This window comes from Conger conger, chromosome 13 (genome assembly GCF_963514075.1).
Source record: "Conger conger chromosome 13, fConCon1.1, whole genome shotgun sequence".
Taxonomy (NCBI): Eukaryota; Metazoa; Chordata; class Actinopteri; order Anguilliformes; family Congridae; genus Conger; species Conger conger.
The window spans coordinates 12,385,818-12,400,896 of record NC_083772.1 but is presented as its reverse complement, the minus strand read 5'-3'; the positions used below and the strand labels follow the sequence as shown (position 1 = coordinate 12,400,896).

At 49.2% G+C, this 15,079-nt stretch overlaps 1 protein-coding gene across 4 annotated transcripts in view; it reads left to right on the top strand.

The window, feature by feature from the left end:
* LOC133108020 (clathrin heavy chain 1-like) overlaps nucleotides 1–15,079 on the top strand; it is a 38,577-nt gene that overhangs the window by 7,941 nt on the left and 15,557 nt on the right. For all 4 annotated transcript variants that reach the window (XM_061217428.1, XM_061217427.1, XM_061217426.1 and 1 more), the window contains exons 3-24: nucleotides 1,232–1,500; nucleotides 1,629–1,790; nucleotides 1,946–2,059; nucleotides 2,259–2,432; nucleotides 4,889–5,086; nucleotides 5,206–5,406; nucleotides 5,588–5,740; nucleotides 6,002–6,124; nucleotides 7,150–7,287; nucleotides 7,532–7,696; nucleotides 8,944–9,124; nucleotides 9,662–9,825; nucleotides 10,621–10,746; nucleotides 11,022–11,164; nucleotides 11,647–11,881; nucleotides 12,196–12,318; nucleotides 12,419–12,564; nucleotides 12,711–12,894; nucleotides 12,986–13,178; nucleotides 13,555–13,712; nucleotides 13,865–14,029; nucleotides 14,256–14,363. In XM_061217428.1, the coding sequence (XP_061073412.1) occupies nucleotides 1,232–1,500; nucleotides 1,629–1,790; nucleotides 1,946–2,059; nucleotides 2,259–2,432; nucleotides 4,889–5,086; nucleotides 5,206–5,406; nucleotides 5,588–5,740; nucleotides 6,002–6,124; nucleotides 7,150–7,287; nucleotides 7,532–7,696; nucleotides 8,944–9,124; nucleotides 9,662–9,825; nucleotides 10,621–10,746; nucleotides 11,022–11,164; nucleotides 11,647–11,881; nucleotides 12,196–12,318; nucleotides 12,419–12,564; nucleotides 12,711–12,894; nucleotides 12,986–13,178; nucleotides 13,555–13,712; nucleotides 13,865–14,029; nucleotides 14,256–14,363 (3,623 nt within the window). The remainder of the gene's footprint in view (nucleotides 1–1,231; nucleotides 1,501–1,628; nucleotides 1,791–1,945; nucleotides 2,060–2,258; nucleotides 2,433–4,888; nucleotides 5,087–5,205; nucleotides 5,407–5,587; nucleotides 5,741–6,001; nucleotides 6,125–7,149; nucleotides 7,288–7,531; nucleotides 7,697–8,943; nucleotides 9,125–9,661; nucleotides 9,826–10,620; nucleotides 10,747–11,021; nucleotides 11,165–11,646; nucleotides 11,882–12,195; nucleotides 12,319–12,418; nucleotides 12,565–12,710; nucleotides 12,895–12,985; nucleotides 13,179–13,554; nucleotides 13,713–13,864; nucleotides 14,030–14,255; nucleotides 14,364–15,079) is intronic.

Genomic DNA, 15,079 nt, shown 5'->3' with positions numbered 1-15,079 from the left:
TAGATTATGCAGCAGGAAGTGGGGGAAGTGCACTCTCTGTCCAAATGGCTGCTGAATACAGAGATGCAGGAGGGCACTGAATCCAACCTTCAAGCACCAGCTGTTGGCTTATTTACGGATTCTGAGCTGATCAGGGAAACGTGTCTTTGGCTGAGACCACAGGGAGGCCCAGTTCAGTCACATTCGTTGCTTCATGAATTTTTAAGTGGCTCATGAATTCAAATGCAACTATGAATCTTTGCAAGGTTTTTTTATTTTTATATATATATATATACAAGTCTGAGATACAGATGTTTATGTAAGCTGTTGATTGATTTTCCTGTCATCTCTGTGCATGACTGCTTTTAAAGATGCTTTCTAGATGTTTTTTGTATATAAAAGCTGTCTAGTTTCCTTGTAATGTTGTAGAACATTTTTCAAAATGCTGCTACTTGCTGTAGTTGAGTGATCACATTTTCATCATATACAACATACATATAGATGGTTTGATTGTCCGTATAGGCTGACACTATCTATATGAGGATTTCTCCACCATAGACTGTGTTTGTCTTTGATTTATGAACAACATACAAAGTAACCAGGGTGTTCGGATTGTTTTTCCTGTTGGTTTGTGTGGTTTTGTGGGTTGAGTTGTGAAGTGAGGGGGTGTATATGTTTTTTTGCATTTTTCACAGCCTTGTAAAGGGCTGGTAAGGACTTCAGTCTGCATATAATTCCAGTAGAGCAGATTCCTTATGATTTGCAGATTTGGGATTTTGGACTGGAAATAAAATTGCCTAATCTCTTAAAGGTATTGAGTCCATCACATTGTCCAAAGTGGAATCTCTACTGCGCTTTCCCCTCCAGGACACATTGCTATCCAATCACAAATATCTTTATGGGTTTCCAAACCTTAATTTGATCTGTTTGATGGGGTTCTGAGGTTGAAATATTCATGTTGGAGTTCTCATCACGTCTTTACTGAATTGTGATCTTCATACCTGTTGCCTCCCCACTCATTTTCATTTTTCTGAATGCTTGCCAATCTTATGTACTGTATACTCTGTTCTGTTAGCATCTTGCTTAACAGACACCAGGCCGTGGCTACTAATATTTCTCTGTTTAGTATTGTCCCTTCTTCAGTTGGCTGTGTGTGTGTTTGTGCGTGGTACCTGTTGCTTCTGAAGTTAACTAGTTGTTGTTGCGATGCCACCCCAGCTGAGTCTAATGGGTCTTTGCGTGTTGATTTCAGCTGCGAAAACTCTTCAGATTTTTAACATTGAGATGAAGAGCAAGATGAAGGCCCACACCATGACCGATGATGTCACCTTCTGGAAGTGGATCTCACTCAACACAGTAGCACTTGTAACGGACAACGCTGTCTACCATTGGAGCATGGAGGGAGATTCTCAGCCAATGAAAGTCTTTGATCGGCACTCCAGTCTAGCAGGCTGTCAAATCATAAACTACCGCACTGACGCCAAGCAGAAATGGCTTCTCCTCATTGGGATTTCTGCTCAGGTACCCTAGGGAGAAGCCTTTAATACTGTTGGGATGTATAATGCTTCTTTGCCTCTAGATAATGTCTTTTAGGATCACTTTTTGTGTTATTCCATTTGATAAACGGGAATCTGAATTTGTTATTTTAGCAAAACCGTGTGGTTGGAGCGATGCAGCTGTACTCTGTGGACAGGAAGGTGTCCCAGCCCATAGAGGGGCATGCGGCCAGCTTCGCCCAGTTTAAAATGGAGGGGAACGCGGAGGAGTCCACCCTGTTCTGCTTCGCCGTCCGAGGCCAGGCCGGGGGAAAGGTAGGACCGGCGGGAAGCCTTCACTTTGAAGACGGGAGAGAATTAAATTATCTGTTTACACAGAAACGTTTTTCAAAAACGCATGTAAGAATTCAAGGGGAGCAGTCAACTGGCGTGATGTTTTCAACGTTAACATGGGCTTGTTCACCTTCCAGTTGCACATTATTGAAGTGGGCACCCCGCCCACAGGGAACCAGCCATTTCCAAAAAAAGCAGTGGACGTGTTCTTCCCTCCGGAGGCCCAGAACGACTTCCCCGTCGCCATGCAGGTAAACCAGCCGAAAAGTGCATAATTAACATTATCCATAAAGCATTATATTGCTTTCTTTTCAGTTAAGCAATTAATTCAGATCCTAAAGTGTTTCTGTTTCTGAGTGCATGTCACCCCCCCACCCCCAAAATGAAATGTAAATAATGTTGCATGCGGTTCAGCAGCCCTGTTCCCGGTGTTTCCCCTCCCAACCGTAGATCAGCTCCAAGCAGGACGTGGTGTTCCTCATCACCAAATACGGCTACATCCACCTGTACGACCTGGAGACGGGCACCTGCATCTACATGAACAGGATCAGCGGCGAGACCATCTTCGTCACGGCCCCCCACGAGGCCACGGCCGGCATCATCGGGGTCAACAGGAAGGGGCAGGTACGTGTGCAGACCCCCCCGCAGGCCAAGGGCCGGACGTTTCCTCCTCGCTCCTGCTGCTGCTGCTGCCGCTGCCCCGGTGTGGCGCTTCATTTGGGCCCCGTATTAGCTGCAGGCCCTGTGGGCTTACGGTGACGCTGTTGTGCTAAGGTAGGCTTGTGTCCCGGCAGAGAAGAGCAGGTGCTGCATTAAGAGTTCGATCGTGGAGGATTTTTAAGAACGCCGCCCGCGCTCCACACTGTGAAGTGAACTCTTTATTAGGCTGAAAATATGACAGCTGCCTTGTGTTTGCCAGTTAACCAGTTTTCTGTTTACTGAAGCTCTCATTTTCTGCTGCAGATCGCTGAAAGTGTCTAGATGTTGTGTTGTAGAAATTATACAGGTACGTTATACCGGTATGAGTTGGCCTTGGTTTACCTTTTGAGTTCACCCTACTCTTTTAGCCTGTGTGGTGATTCGGTGCAGGTGTGTGCTGGGTGCTTTCTTCCGGGAGATCAGTAGAGGAAGGCTCTTGCCGCTCTTTGCTATAACACTAAGCTCTTTCAATGTGGCCCTGTTCATCTTCCTGCTGTGACGGTCGGCTGTGCTTTGAGGTTAAAGGTCGCTCCAGGCTTCGACATTCTCTTCACAATGGCAACATTCTCCCATTAGCCAATTACCATCAGAGTGGTAAGTGAAGCAGTCTGATATTAAAATAAGAACACATCTGTGCAATTATGGTGGCGCAAGAGAATTAGACCAGAATATTATAGGAACTGCTGTTAGTTCAGAAGAACTAAGCAAAATGTTTTCAGTTGGGAACTAGCTAATAACAATGATATTTATTTTTGTACTGCCTTTGCCTTAAGTTTGTATAGGGTGTACCTGTAGTAGTTCAAAATTAAAAATTATGAAAGTGCTTTGAGAGCGGGTGGATGTGAAAGCTTAGAGTGCTTTTGTTTATCTCCTGGAAGCTCAGAATCCTAAATGAGAGAGGGGGGTATAAATAGTCCAGGCCTAAGACTTCACTGAGACTTAAGACTTAAGTCACTGAATTAAAGAGGCCTCCCATACTCCAGCCCTTTCTTCAGGGTTACTGGATGTGCTCAGGTAATGGAAGACAAAGCCTCGGTGTCCATTACATTTTCAGAAGAGCAGAAAGCTGATACGGGGGTCTGAGCCAGGAGCCGGGCCCTGGTGTCTCATGCTGAACCGCCTCCATTGACCAATAAGGGGTGCTGTTTCCGCTTCGCTTTCAGGGGTGTTAGGGTGCCCCCTGGATTCAATTTACTTGCTGCCTTTCGATGTTTGCCTTGCCTGGTGGGAACTCTGAAATCTGCCTAGCAGAGGGCGCTGCTAAAAATACTTCCTGCATTGTCATGATTAAATATCTGCTGCGTGTGGGGATTTGAGCTGTCTGGTTGCCTCAGTTTAATGAACTCATAGCAGGATTCATTTCGTGAATTTGATTCATACCAGCTTTAAGAGTCTCTCGACGCACCTGCTGACGCACGCCTTGTTATGCATACGTTTCCTACGTGCGACGCGGGTTTGTTGTCCTTAAACGGCAGGATTCTCCACTCTCCCTGCTGTATTTCTGTGAATTTGGCATGCGGTCCTATCATGGGATGACCTTGAAAGTAAGGCATCCCTTAAAATAACCGCCGTGGTGGCGTCCGCGGTCTGGAGCGGGAGGCTCTGACGGGCGCCCTAATCACCTCAGACCTGGGGTCTGGCGCTTCCCGCCCTCCTGAGCCGTCTTCACACGCCGCCCAGATGGCAGCTGTGATGTGGCCCACATTCCTGCTCACGTTTCACTGCTAAAATTTTATCTCGTGTTATCCAGCCCATGCACAACGTTCTTCATTAATGACATTGCTGCTGGTGTTCGGGACTTTTGGAACTTTCCGGAACTCGAGTACAGTGTTTAACTCAAGATCCCAGCGGGATCTGGGCCGCAGGTTCCATGCTCGGGACACACTCTCTCCTCCCAGAGGCCAGAAACTCCTCTACTTCCGCAAACCTCTTCTGATTTATATTAAGATGCTTCCAGAATGATGCAAATCACTCCTCAGCAGTAACCAGGGCTCCGATTGGTGAGATTCCTTCACGCTTGCAGTCAGGGCCCTCACCCTGACACCTTCATCATGAAGCCCCATGTCACTGCTGACAAGTGTCAGTGCTTTGTGTCCTATTATCCACAACACTGCTCAGTATGCCTTTCTTTGAACGCTGTGCTGTTCCAATTATGAATCTCTTTGCTCAGCCGCTGTGTGTGCGTCTGTATGTGTGTCACTGTCTCTCTGGCTCAGTCTCCCTGTGTTTGACTGTCTCTGTGTGTGTGACCGTGTCTCCCTCTGTGTGACCGTGTCCCTCTGTGTGACCGTGTCCCTCTGTGTGACCGTGTCCCTCTGTGTGACCGTGTCTCTCTGTGTGACCGTGTCTCCCTCTGTGTGACCGTGTCTCTCTGTGCACAGGTGCTCTCTGTGTGCGTGGAGGAGGAGAACATCATCCAGTACATCACCAACGTGCTGCAGAACCCCGACCTGGCGCTGCGCATGGCCGTCCGCAACAACCTGGCCGGCGCCGAGGAGCTCTTCGCCCGCAAGTTCAACAACCTGTTCGCCGGGGGAAACTACTCTGAGGCCGCTAAGGTGGCCGCCAACGCACCGAAGGTACGGGCGGGGCGAGGCCCAAGGGGCCCCGCAGTGTGTCCTGTGTCTCCTGTGTCTCTCTCTTACCTGTGAGCCGTGGTCGCAGTAGCCGTAACAGCGCTGTTGGCTGTTTGTCCCAGGGCATCCTGCGCACCCCAGACACCATCCGCAGGTTCCAGAGCGTTCCCGCCCAGCCCGGACAGACCTCCCCCCTGCTCCAGTACTTCGGGATCCTGCTGGACCAGGGCCAGCTCAACAAGTTTGAGTCCCTGGAGCTGTGCAGGCCCGTCCTGCAGCAGGGCCGCAAGCAGCTGCTGGAGAAGTGGCTGAAGGAGGATAAGGTACGCGGGCAGGGAGATGCGGACTTGCGTACACACACACACACACACACACACACACACACACACACACACACACACTCACACACACACAGTATTTTCCCTTAAAGTATTAACTGGCAGGTATATTACTCTTCGCATGCACAGTTTTCAGGGTAACACTTTGGGTGTTCCTGTCCTACAGCTGGAGTGCTCAGAGGAGCTGGGGGATCTGGTGAAGTCTGTAGATCCCACCCTGGCTCTCAGCGTCTACCTGCGGGCCAACGTCCCCAACAAGGTCATCCAGTGCTTCGCAGAGACCGGACAGTTCCAGAAAATAGTACTCTACGCCAAAAAGGTGCGACTGTTTACATTCATATTAATGAAGTCTCATAATGTATTCACGTTGTTTGATTTGTATTTAATGCAGAAGGGTTATGTTTTTACTGGACACAATGCAGCTGAAGTGTGGGCACTGTGACTAAAGGCTGTGTTCTTCATTAGTGCTGCACTTCATCGGACTTATCACTTATACATTGCATTGTGGGGTACCAGGGAGAGGGAATTGTTTCTTGTTACCCCCTATAAGGTGCTTTAACGCTGGGTTTGGTGTTTGCAGGTGGGGTACACGCCGGACTGGATCTTCCTGCTCCGGAACGTGATGCGCATCAGCCCAGAGCAGGGCCTGCAGTTCGCCCAGATGCTGGTGCAGGATGAGGAGCCCCTGGCTGACATCACGCAGGTGAGAGAGGAGAGAGGAGAGAGGGGGACTACACCCTCCGATCGCCCGCTACAGACAGAGCTGTGTGGCTACAGGAGTACGGGATCCGTGTAGCTGTTGACAAAGGCTTAAGCCCATAGCTACGGAATTAGAGTTTAGGCTTGTATCAGGGCTGCCAAAAAAGAAAAGTGTTCTTCAGTTCCAGCTGGAAAGGCAGTCCCCCTCGTGTAATGACTTGTTTATAGATATCTAATATGAATCAACAGCTTACACAAAGCCTGGCTCTAGGCCACGTTGTGTGTATTTGTGTAATATGTTTTATTCAAAGACCTGCTAATCGATGGGATCAGTTCTGTGGTTATTAAAGTGATGTGGCCTTTGTCTGTTCCTATTGTAAAGTGGTTATGTTTGCTGATTGGTTTTGAGTGACGGAAAGAGTTTGTCGCCTCGAGTCCTAAATGCTGAACATCTGCTCCGCTGGTTACTGAATCTGCCAGTTCAGATGAAATGCGAACAAAGCAGTTGGAAACAGGCCAGCTGGTATGATTGATTTTTTCAGTTTCCCTTGATGGACTGAAACTAACCATCTCCCCGGGGCTGGATGTCATTGGCTGATTTTGAAAATGAGTGTTTAATCTGTACTGGAACTGTGTAATGATGGGTGTATAATCAGACATTTATGATGCAATGTACATTAATGCACATAATTCCTCAAGCACACTTCTGTTCTTGAATTCATCGTAGAGCTTTTGTACAGGCGTTAAGAAATGAGTGAGACCAATCTGATGAGTCTACAGTCATGTTTAGAATGCGCACACACCCACACACACACACACACACACACACACACACACACACACCGGTTCACAATACACAGGTTTCTTCTGTTATGGATTGCCAGTGCAACCTGGTACTTCAATTATATGATATACCTGTGCTCTACCTGCTGGGTAAAGTGATCGTTATAATATGTGGTTGATGTGACCGCTCACTCATGAACTGAGTGTCCTCCAGTGATCCTGACCATAATCCTCTGCTCTGTCCAGATTGTGGACATCTTCATGGAGTACAACCTGATCCAGCAGTGCACCTCCTTCCTGCTGGACGCGCTGAAGAACAACCGGCCCACTGAGGGCCCCCTGCAGACCCGTCTGCTGGAGATGAACCTCATGCACGCTCCTCAGGTACTGGGGTCACACTGGGGTCACACGCTCCGCAGGTACTGGGGTCACACTCACCCCTGAGTGACACTGTAGGACAGTAGAGCCTACTGGATTTGATGGTGTGAATGGGCACCTTCTGGAGAAATACAGCCTGCTGCAGGCTGCTTTGTAAGGGACAGACGCTTAATGTGTCCTTAAAACATCCGGCCAAACTCCTCATTTTCAAATATGTAAACACAAGTTTGTTTTTTTTTGTTGCTGTCAGGTTGCCGATGCCATCTTGGGGAACCAGATGTTCACGAACTACGACCGCGCCCACATCGCCCAGCTGTGTGAGAAGGCGGGGCTTCTGCAGCGAGCCCTGGAGCACTACACCGACCTCTATGACATCAAGCGTGCCGTGGTCCATACACACCTGCTGAACCCAGAGGTACTCCCTCCCCAATAACACACACACACACACACACACACACACACACACACACCTGCTGAACCCAGAGGTACTCCCTCCTCAATAACACACACACACACACACACACACACACACACACACACCTGCTGAACCCAGAGGTACTCCCTCCCCAATAACACACACACACACACACCTGCTGAACCCAGAGGTACTCCCTCTTCAATAACACACACACACACACCTGCTGAACCCAGAGGTACTCCCACTTCAATAACACACACACACACACACACACACACACCTGCTGAACCCAGAGGTACTCCCTCCTCAATAATACACACACATATACACACCTGTACTCACCAGTGCACTGATGGCAAGCTCAGTCAGACACACACACACACACACACACCACACACACACACACACCTGCTGAACCCAGAGGTACTCCCTCTTCAATAACACACACACACACCTGCTGAACTCAGAGGTACTCCCTCTTCAATAACACACACACACACACCTGCTGAACCCAGTGGTACTCCCTCTCCAATAACACACACACACACACACACACACACACACACACACACACACACCTACACACACCTGCTGAACCCAGAGGTACTCTCTCCTCAATAACACACACACACACACCTGCTGAACCCAGAGGTACTCCCTCCTCAATAATACACACACATATACACACCTGTACTCACCAGTGCACTGATGGCAAGATCAGTCAGACAGCAGTAAAACTAAAAAAGACATTATATATTTGTTTATTTATATCTGTAGTCGGGCCTGAGGTCCAGTCCCTCTCTGTAGTCAGGCCTGAGGTCCGGCCCCTCTCTGTAGTCAGGCCTGAGGTCCAGCCCCTCTCTGTAGTCAGGCCTGAGGTCCCGCCCCTCTCTGTAGTCAGGCCTGAGGTCCCGCCCCTCTCTGTAGTCGGGCCTGAGGTCCCGCCCCTCTCTGTAGTCGGGCCTGAGGTCCAGCCCCTCTCTGTAGTCAGGCCTGAGGTCCAGCCCCTCTCTGTAGTCAGGCCTGAGGTCCAGCCCCTCTCTGTAGTCAGGCCTGAGGTCCAGCCCCTCTCTGTAGTCAGGCCTGAGGTCCAGTCCCTCTCTGTAGTCAGGCCTGAGGTCCAGCCCCTCCCTGTAGTCGGGCCTGAGGTCCAGTCCCTCTCTGTAGTCGGGCCTGAGGTAACTGGCCCCTCCCTGTAGTCGGGCCTGAGGTCCAGCCCCTCACCGCCCGTGCTCTGCCCGCAGTGGCTGGTGAACTTCTTCGGCTCGCTGTCGGTGGAGGACTCCCTGGAGTGCCTGCGGGCCATGCTGTCGGCCAACATCCGGCAGAACCTGCAGATCTGCGTCCAGGTGGCGTCCAAATACCACGAGCAGCTGTCCACCCAGTCCCTCACCGAGCTCTTCGAGTCCTTCAAGAGCTTTGAAGGTGAGAGCGTCTATAACAGCGTCGGTATGGTGCTTTTCGAGATCTCCAAGAGCTTCACTGTGAATGATGGGGGTGGGGAGGGGTTTGCCTCAATGTGTAGCACACTCCTTGGTGATGCACGATTCACATTGTGCACAGCTGCCTGAACAGATAACGCGGGTTGCGCACTTTAAAAAACTTCCCACAGCCCTGCCTCCATGTGTTCTGTATCCTCATTCTGTAGCGCCTTCAGCTAGTCTTCAGGCCTCAGCACCACAGTGCTGGTTTGAAATCCCTTTCGTTTCATCACCGAAGTAGGCCAACGGTCAAAGAGATCAATAGAGTCCAACCGACGGCGGCAGGCTGCCATCGATTCTGAGCGCTAATTAACGGCCGTAATTAGGGCCCGATGACCCTGGTGCAGCACCAGGCTGTGAAGCCTCACCCCCTCCCCCAGGACATGCCATCCTGATGAGTAATGCTGCTTTGCTTCGCTGCGCGGGTCCATGGGTACTAATCGCCCCCCCCCCCCCCCGTTTGGGTTGCTTTGCGCCGCAGGGCTGTTCTACTTCCTGGGCTCCATTGTGAACTTCAGCCAGGACCCAGAGGTCCACTTCAAGTACATCCAGGCGGCGTGCAAGACGGGCCAGATCAAGGAGGTGGAGCGGATCTGCAGAGAGAGCAACTGCTACGACCCCGAGCGCGTCAAGAACTTCCTGAAGGTGCGAGGGCCAGCCGCCGCTGAGCTGCGTCTGTACGAGCGGGAGGTGGAAAACGGGCGGCAGAAATATTCATAATGCTGTGACCCTCGCAGTGTGAACCACTCTGTTTTTATGCACTTTGCCCTAATCGCTTTTGGGTACTTTTTGTTCTGTTGTTCATACACATGCATCAAATAATGTCTACAAGGTTTTTGCGCTCTGTTTCAAGGTCTTTTACACTGATATACGTGTTATGCCGGTTAAGCACTCAGTGGGAAAGCATTTCTTGTGCACGGCAGACTCACTAGGTGAAGTCCTCAGTGTCATTAATGGGTGTTTTATTCATTCCTTTATCTGGCTTTTCCCATGTCAGGATGATTGGTTTTGCTTCATATGATATGCAATAAAACTGTTTTCCCTCATTACAATATGGATGCTAAAGGCCCTGGCTGAGATAACAGATATTGATCTCACACATTTTTAAAGCTTTAAATGTTCAGCTTAATCTCTTAGGGACTGTATTTTATACACTCATTGCCAGCTGAGCTGTGTAAATATTGTAGTTCGCAGGGAAAAAACCCAATTACCGTATTAGTGGGGATTCTGTAATATCATAAATGTGCGTTATATATATATATATATATATATATATATATATATATATATATATATATATATATACTCGCATGCATTGATTTCTGGCTTTAAAGTTCTCTGTGTCCCCACTCTTGTCAAGAATAATATTTTGCCAGCTAGGTTTGATTCCCTGAGAGCATTTATGTCTCTTACAAAACTCCCTTCCTCTCACTCCTGTAGGAGGCCAAACTGACCGACCAGCTCCCACTGATCATCGTTTGTGACCGTTTCGACTTTGTCCATGACCTGGTCCTCTACCTGTACCGCAACAGCCTGCAGAAGTACATTGAGATCTACGTGCAGAAGGTGGGCTGTCCCCTCAGCTGTGTTTGAGTATGGTAGTGCTAATGGCCTTTGGATACAGACCACAGAAATTGCATGCAAATCGTATCCTGTAACCACATCTTGAAGCGTGCTTTCAGGGTGATGCTCCTCAATTATCGTATGTGCTGTAATTATGTCTATTTCTGTGTGCCTTTCGGGTCGTCAATTGTCTGTTTCTGATCGTTGCTGTGTGTCCGTGTCCGTGTCCGTGTTTGTGCTTGTGTGTTTGTGTGTCCGTGTGCGCGTGCGTGTTACAGGTTAACCCCAGCCGTCTCCCCGTGGTGATCGGAGGGCTGCTGGATGTTGACTGCTCTGAAGACGTGATTAAGAACCTGATCCTGGTTGTCCGGGGGCAGTTCTCCACAGACGAGCTGGTGGCTGAGGTGGAGAAGAGAAACCGGTACGCAAGCAGCCTCAAAGCAGGGTGTCAGGGGAATAGTCTTTAAACTATATTTTTTTTATCAAGTTTTAAAGGGCTTCTGTGAAGCTAGCTCCTTTGAACTGGAAAGAGATTCCGGTTTTTATTTGATTTGGAGAGAGATCTCAGTTTTATTTGATTTGAAAATCCGGCCAAAAGATCAGATGCTCCAGATTTTTAATCCCAAATGTTTAGTATGCTGCACTGCCATTTCGTGGGACAAATCCAGAATGTACTGGTCACAAGCCAGAGCGCATCCCTGGGACTCATTTTGTGTGCGGCAGAATGTTTATTTATGAGGTGTGCAGTGACTTGAGCAGAAGGCTTGAGAGGACTTGAGAGTAATGAGTTTAAATCCCAGTATATCCCTCTGTGGCCGCGAACAGAGGTTCTTTATCTACTTCATCGTGTTGCTTAGAAACTATCTGCTGTGCTAACTCCTGGATGTCCGTGCTCCCCTCCAGACTGAAGCTGCTCTTGCCCTGGCTGGAAGCTCGCATCCACGAGGGCTGCGAGGAGCCCGCTACCCACAATGCACTGGCCAAGATCTACATCGACAGCAACAACAACCCGGAGCGCTTCCTGCGCGAGAACCCCTTCTACGACAGCCGCGTGGTGGGCAAGTACTGCGAGAAGAGGGACCCCCACCTGGCCTGTGTTGCCTATGAACGAGGGCAGTGCGACCTGGAGCTCATTCACGTGAGTGTGGGACCGGCTGGCCAGGCTTGCTCTTACTACCAACCCACTGCTAAAGGCAGTCCAGTGCTTTGGTGTTTATTGCGGTTCTGCAGCCTACTGCAATGAATCCTTTTTTTATTTTTTTTATTTTTATTTATTTATATAATGTTCTTGTTGAAACCTGTAAACTTGCTTCGAAGACATTATGAAAAAGGAACAAAATTGAAATTCCTCTTCAAAATGTTGTCACTAACTCAAGTGGATGAATATTAATTCATTTGAACAGAAATGAAACGGATCAGGGTTGTTCACCTTTTGGTGTAAATCCACTACAGGTGTGCAATGAGAACTCCCTGTTCAAGAGCCTGTCCCGGTACTTGGTTCGACGCAAGGACCCGGAGTTGTGGGCCAGCGTTCTTCTGGAGAGCAACCCCTACAGGAGGTCCCTCATCGACCAGGTGGGTCTCCTGCCTCCTTGTGCTTTTTGTCACACCCAGCCCAGAACCCGAAGGCCCGTCAGCCATGTTCTTCCACTTATGAGGCTGTTGCCGTTCGCAGGTTGTGCAGACCGCCCTGTCTGAGACACAAGACCCGGAGGAGGTGTCTGTCACTGTCAAGGCCTTCATGACCGCTGACCTTCCCAACGAACTCATTGAACTCCTGGAAAAGATTGTTCTGGACAACTCTGTCTTCAGCGAGCACAGGTAATGTGATAATGTGTTGAGTGACGCAGTTGTGACCATTTATATCAGTTTGTTTCCATAAAGAGGAATCTACCGCGTCAGTAGATTAGTGGTATTTTACAATATTTCATTCAACGTCGATTTCTCCCATTTCGTGTAATTTCCAGAAACCTGCAGAACCTCCTGATCCTCACGGCCATCAAAGCGGACCGTACCCGGGTGATGGAGTACATCAACCGCCTGGACAACTACGACGCCCCCGACATCGCCAACATCGCCATCAGCAACGAGCTCTTCGAGGAGGCCTTCGCCATCTTCAGGAAGTTTGACGTCAACACCTCGGCAGTGCAGGTCAGACCGCCGCGCCGTCCTCCTGCCTCTTCCGGAATATTCCCCGCTCACCCCCCCCCCCGCTCACCCCCCCTCTCACGATGTGCCGTAGGTGCTGATCGAGCACATCGGGAACCTGGACCGCGCCTACGAGTTCGCCGAGCGCTGCAACGAGCCGGCGGTGTGGAGCCAGCTGGCCAAGGCGCAGCTGCAGAAGGGCCTGGTGAAGGAGGCCATCGACTCCTACATCAAAGCAGACGACCCGTCTGCCTATATGGAGGTGGTGCAGGCGGCTGACCAGAGTGGTGAGGCCGGGCCCTCCGAACGGGGCTTTACCTTCATTTCTCATCTAGTATTTATTTATTACGCCATTGAACAGAAAATGCTCAAATATACACTATGACTCAATGCTGCTGTACAGTGAGGGACCTCTTCCATAACTCCATAAAAATTCATTGTTAAAATCTGATGTTTAAAGTCGTCAGGTAAATGTCTGAATAGACACAGAAAGTAAAGGTTTTACAGGTATTCTTATATTGTGGACAACATACCTTCTGACCGTTTGAGGAGCTGGTAAAAACTAATATGGTGAAAGTGAATCCATAGAATGGCTTGTTATGCAGTGGAATGGTTGTTGAGGTTGTGGAGTGATTTGATGATATGGAGCGTTCTCCTCTTCAGGAAACTGGGAGGACCTGGTGAAGTTCCTGCAGATGGCGCGGAAGAAGGCCCGCGAGTCCTATGTGGAGACGGAGCTGATCTTCGCTCTGGCCAAAACCAACCGCCTGGCTGAACTGGAGGAGTTCATCAATGGCCCCAATAACGCTCACATTCAGCAAGTACGCTCATCACCCCGTCACCGGAACGCCTCTCGGTGCTCGCCTTAAAGTTGCTTTCATGTCTGTTTTTTTTGTGTTCTGGTTTTTGTTGCTGTTAAATGAGCTTCTGAACCCGAGACCAAGGGCTGCTGCCTTGCCTCTTTCCTCCACAGGTTGGTGACCGGTGCTACGATGAGAAAATGTACGATGCAGCTAAGTTACTGTACAATAACGTGTCCAACTTCGGAAGGCTGGCCTCCACCCTGGTCCACCTGGGAGAATACCAGGCAGCGGTAGACGGGGCCCGCAAGGCCAACAGCACCAGGACCTGGAAGGAGGTACGAACCATGACAAACCCGGCTTAATCTCATGTGATGTAGTGCTGGCATTTACAATGCATGATGCACACGATCGCAGGCTAGCACACATTTTCCCTGTGGAATAGTATGCCTTAATCTAGCCTGTGCCCATGAAGGTGCTTTTATTTACAGGACTAGCGGGGTTTGTTGAAGTGGTATATGTGTACTCTGTTTTCCTGGCTCATCTCTGGTTTTGTGTTTGTAGGTGTGCTTTGCCTGTGTGGATGGAAACGAGTTCCGGCTGGCTCAGATGTGTGGCCTGCACATCGTTGTACACGCCGACGAACTGGAGGAACTCATCAACTACTACCAGGCATGTCACCGGCGCCCAGAGTACACGATTATTGAATCCATTCCACTTTTTTTACATGCGTGTGAGATGCTGGGACTTCTGTTTGAGTCCGTGCTGGCCGTGTACAGAACAGCCGGTCTTGCTTTGCAGCTGCAGAATCAAATTGAAATTAGGTTTAGTGTATCTGATGAACTGGAATGGCGGGTTGTTATACTTTCTGTGTGTCTGTGTTTCAATGCATTTATCCAACCCTTTTGTAATCCCATTTCTTAATCATGCAGCACAGCTTTTATTCGGCTGGTTCTGCTTCGTTTTATATGTGAAGAACTGTATGTGAAGATTTCCTGGAGTTTGTGAATTTCTTGGCTAGGGAGTCATTAAAAGTGGCAACCGCTTGCTCCTGCTTCAAAGTAAAGGTTTAATATGGATCACTGACCTAGGTTTGCAAGGCCACAGTGGTTTTATGCAGGGTAGATTCCCTCTAGGGTCTTTCAGCAAACTTATCCCTGGTTATGGGTATGCACTTTGTTGTACGTCGCTCTGGATAAGAGCGTCTGCCAAATGCCAATAGTGTAATGTAATGTAATGTAGACACTGGCTGAAGCTCAGAGGGAGAGAGATTACATGAGTTGAGAGCTGACTGAAACTTCAGGGCTTAGAAACAGGGAGAGATGAACCCTGACTGCAGTGTGTGAAGGATAGAGAGTGAGATGAGTTCTTAACCAGTGTGTGAAGGG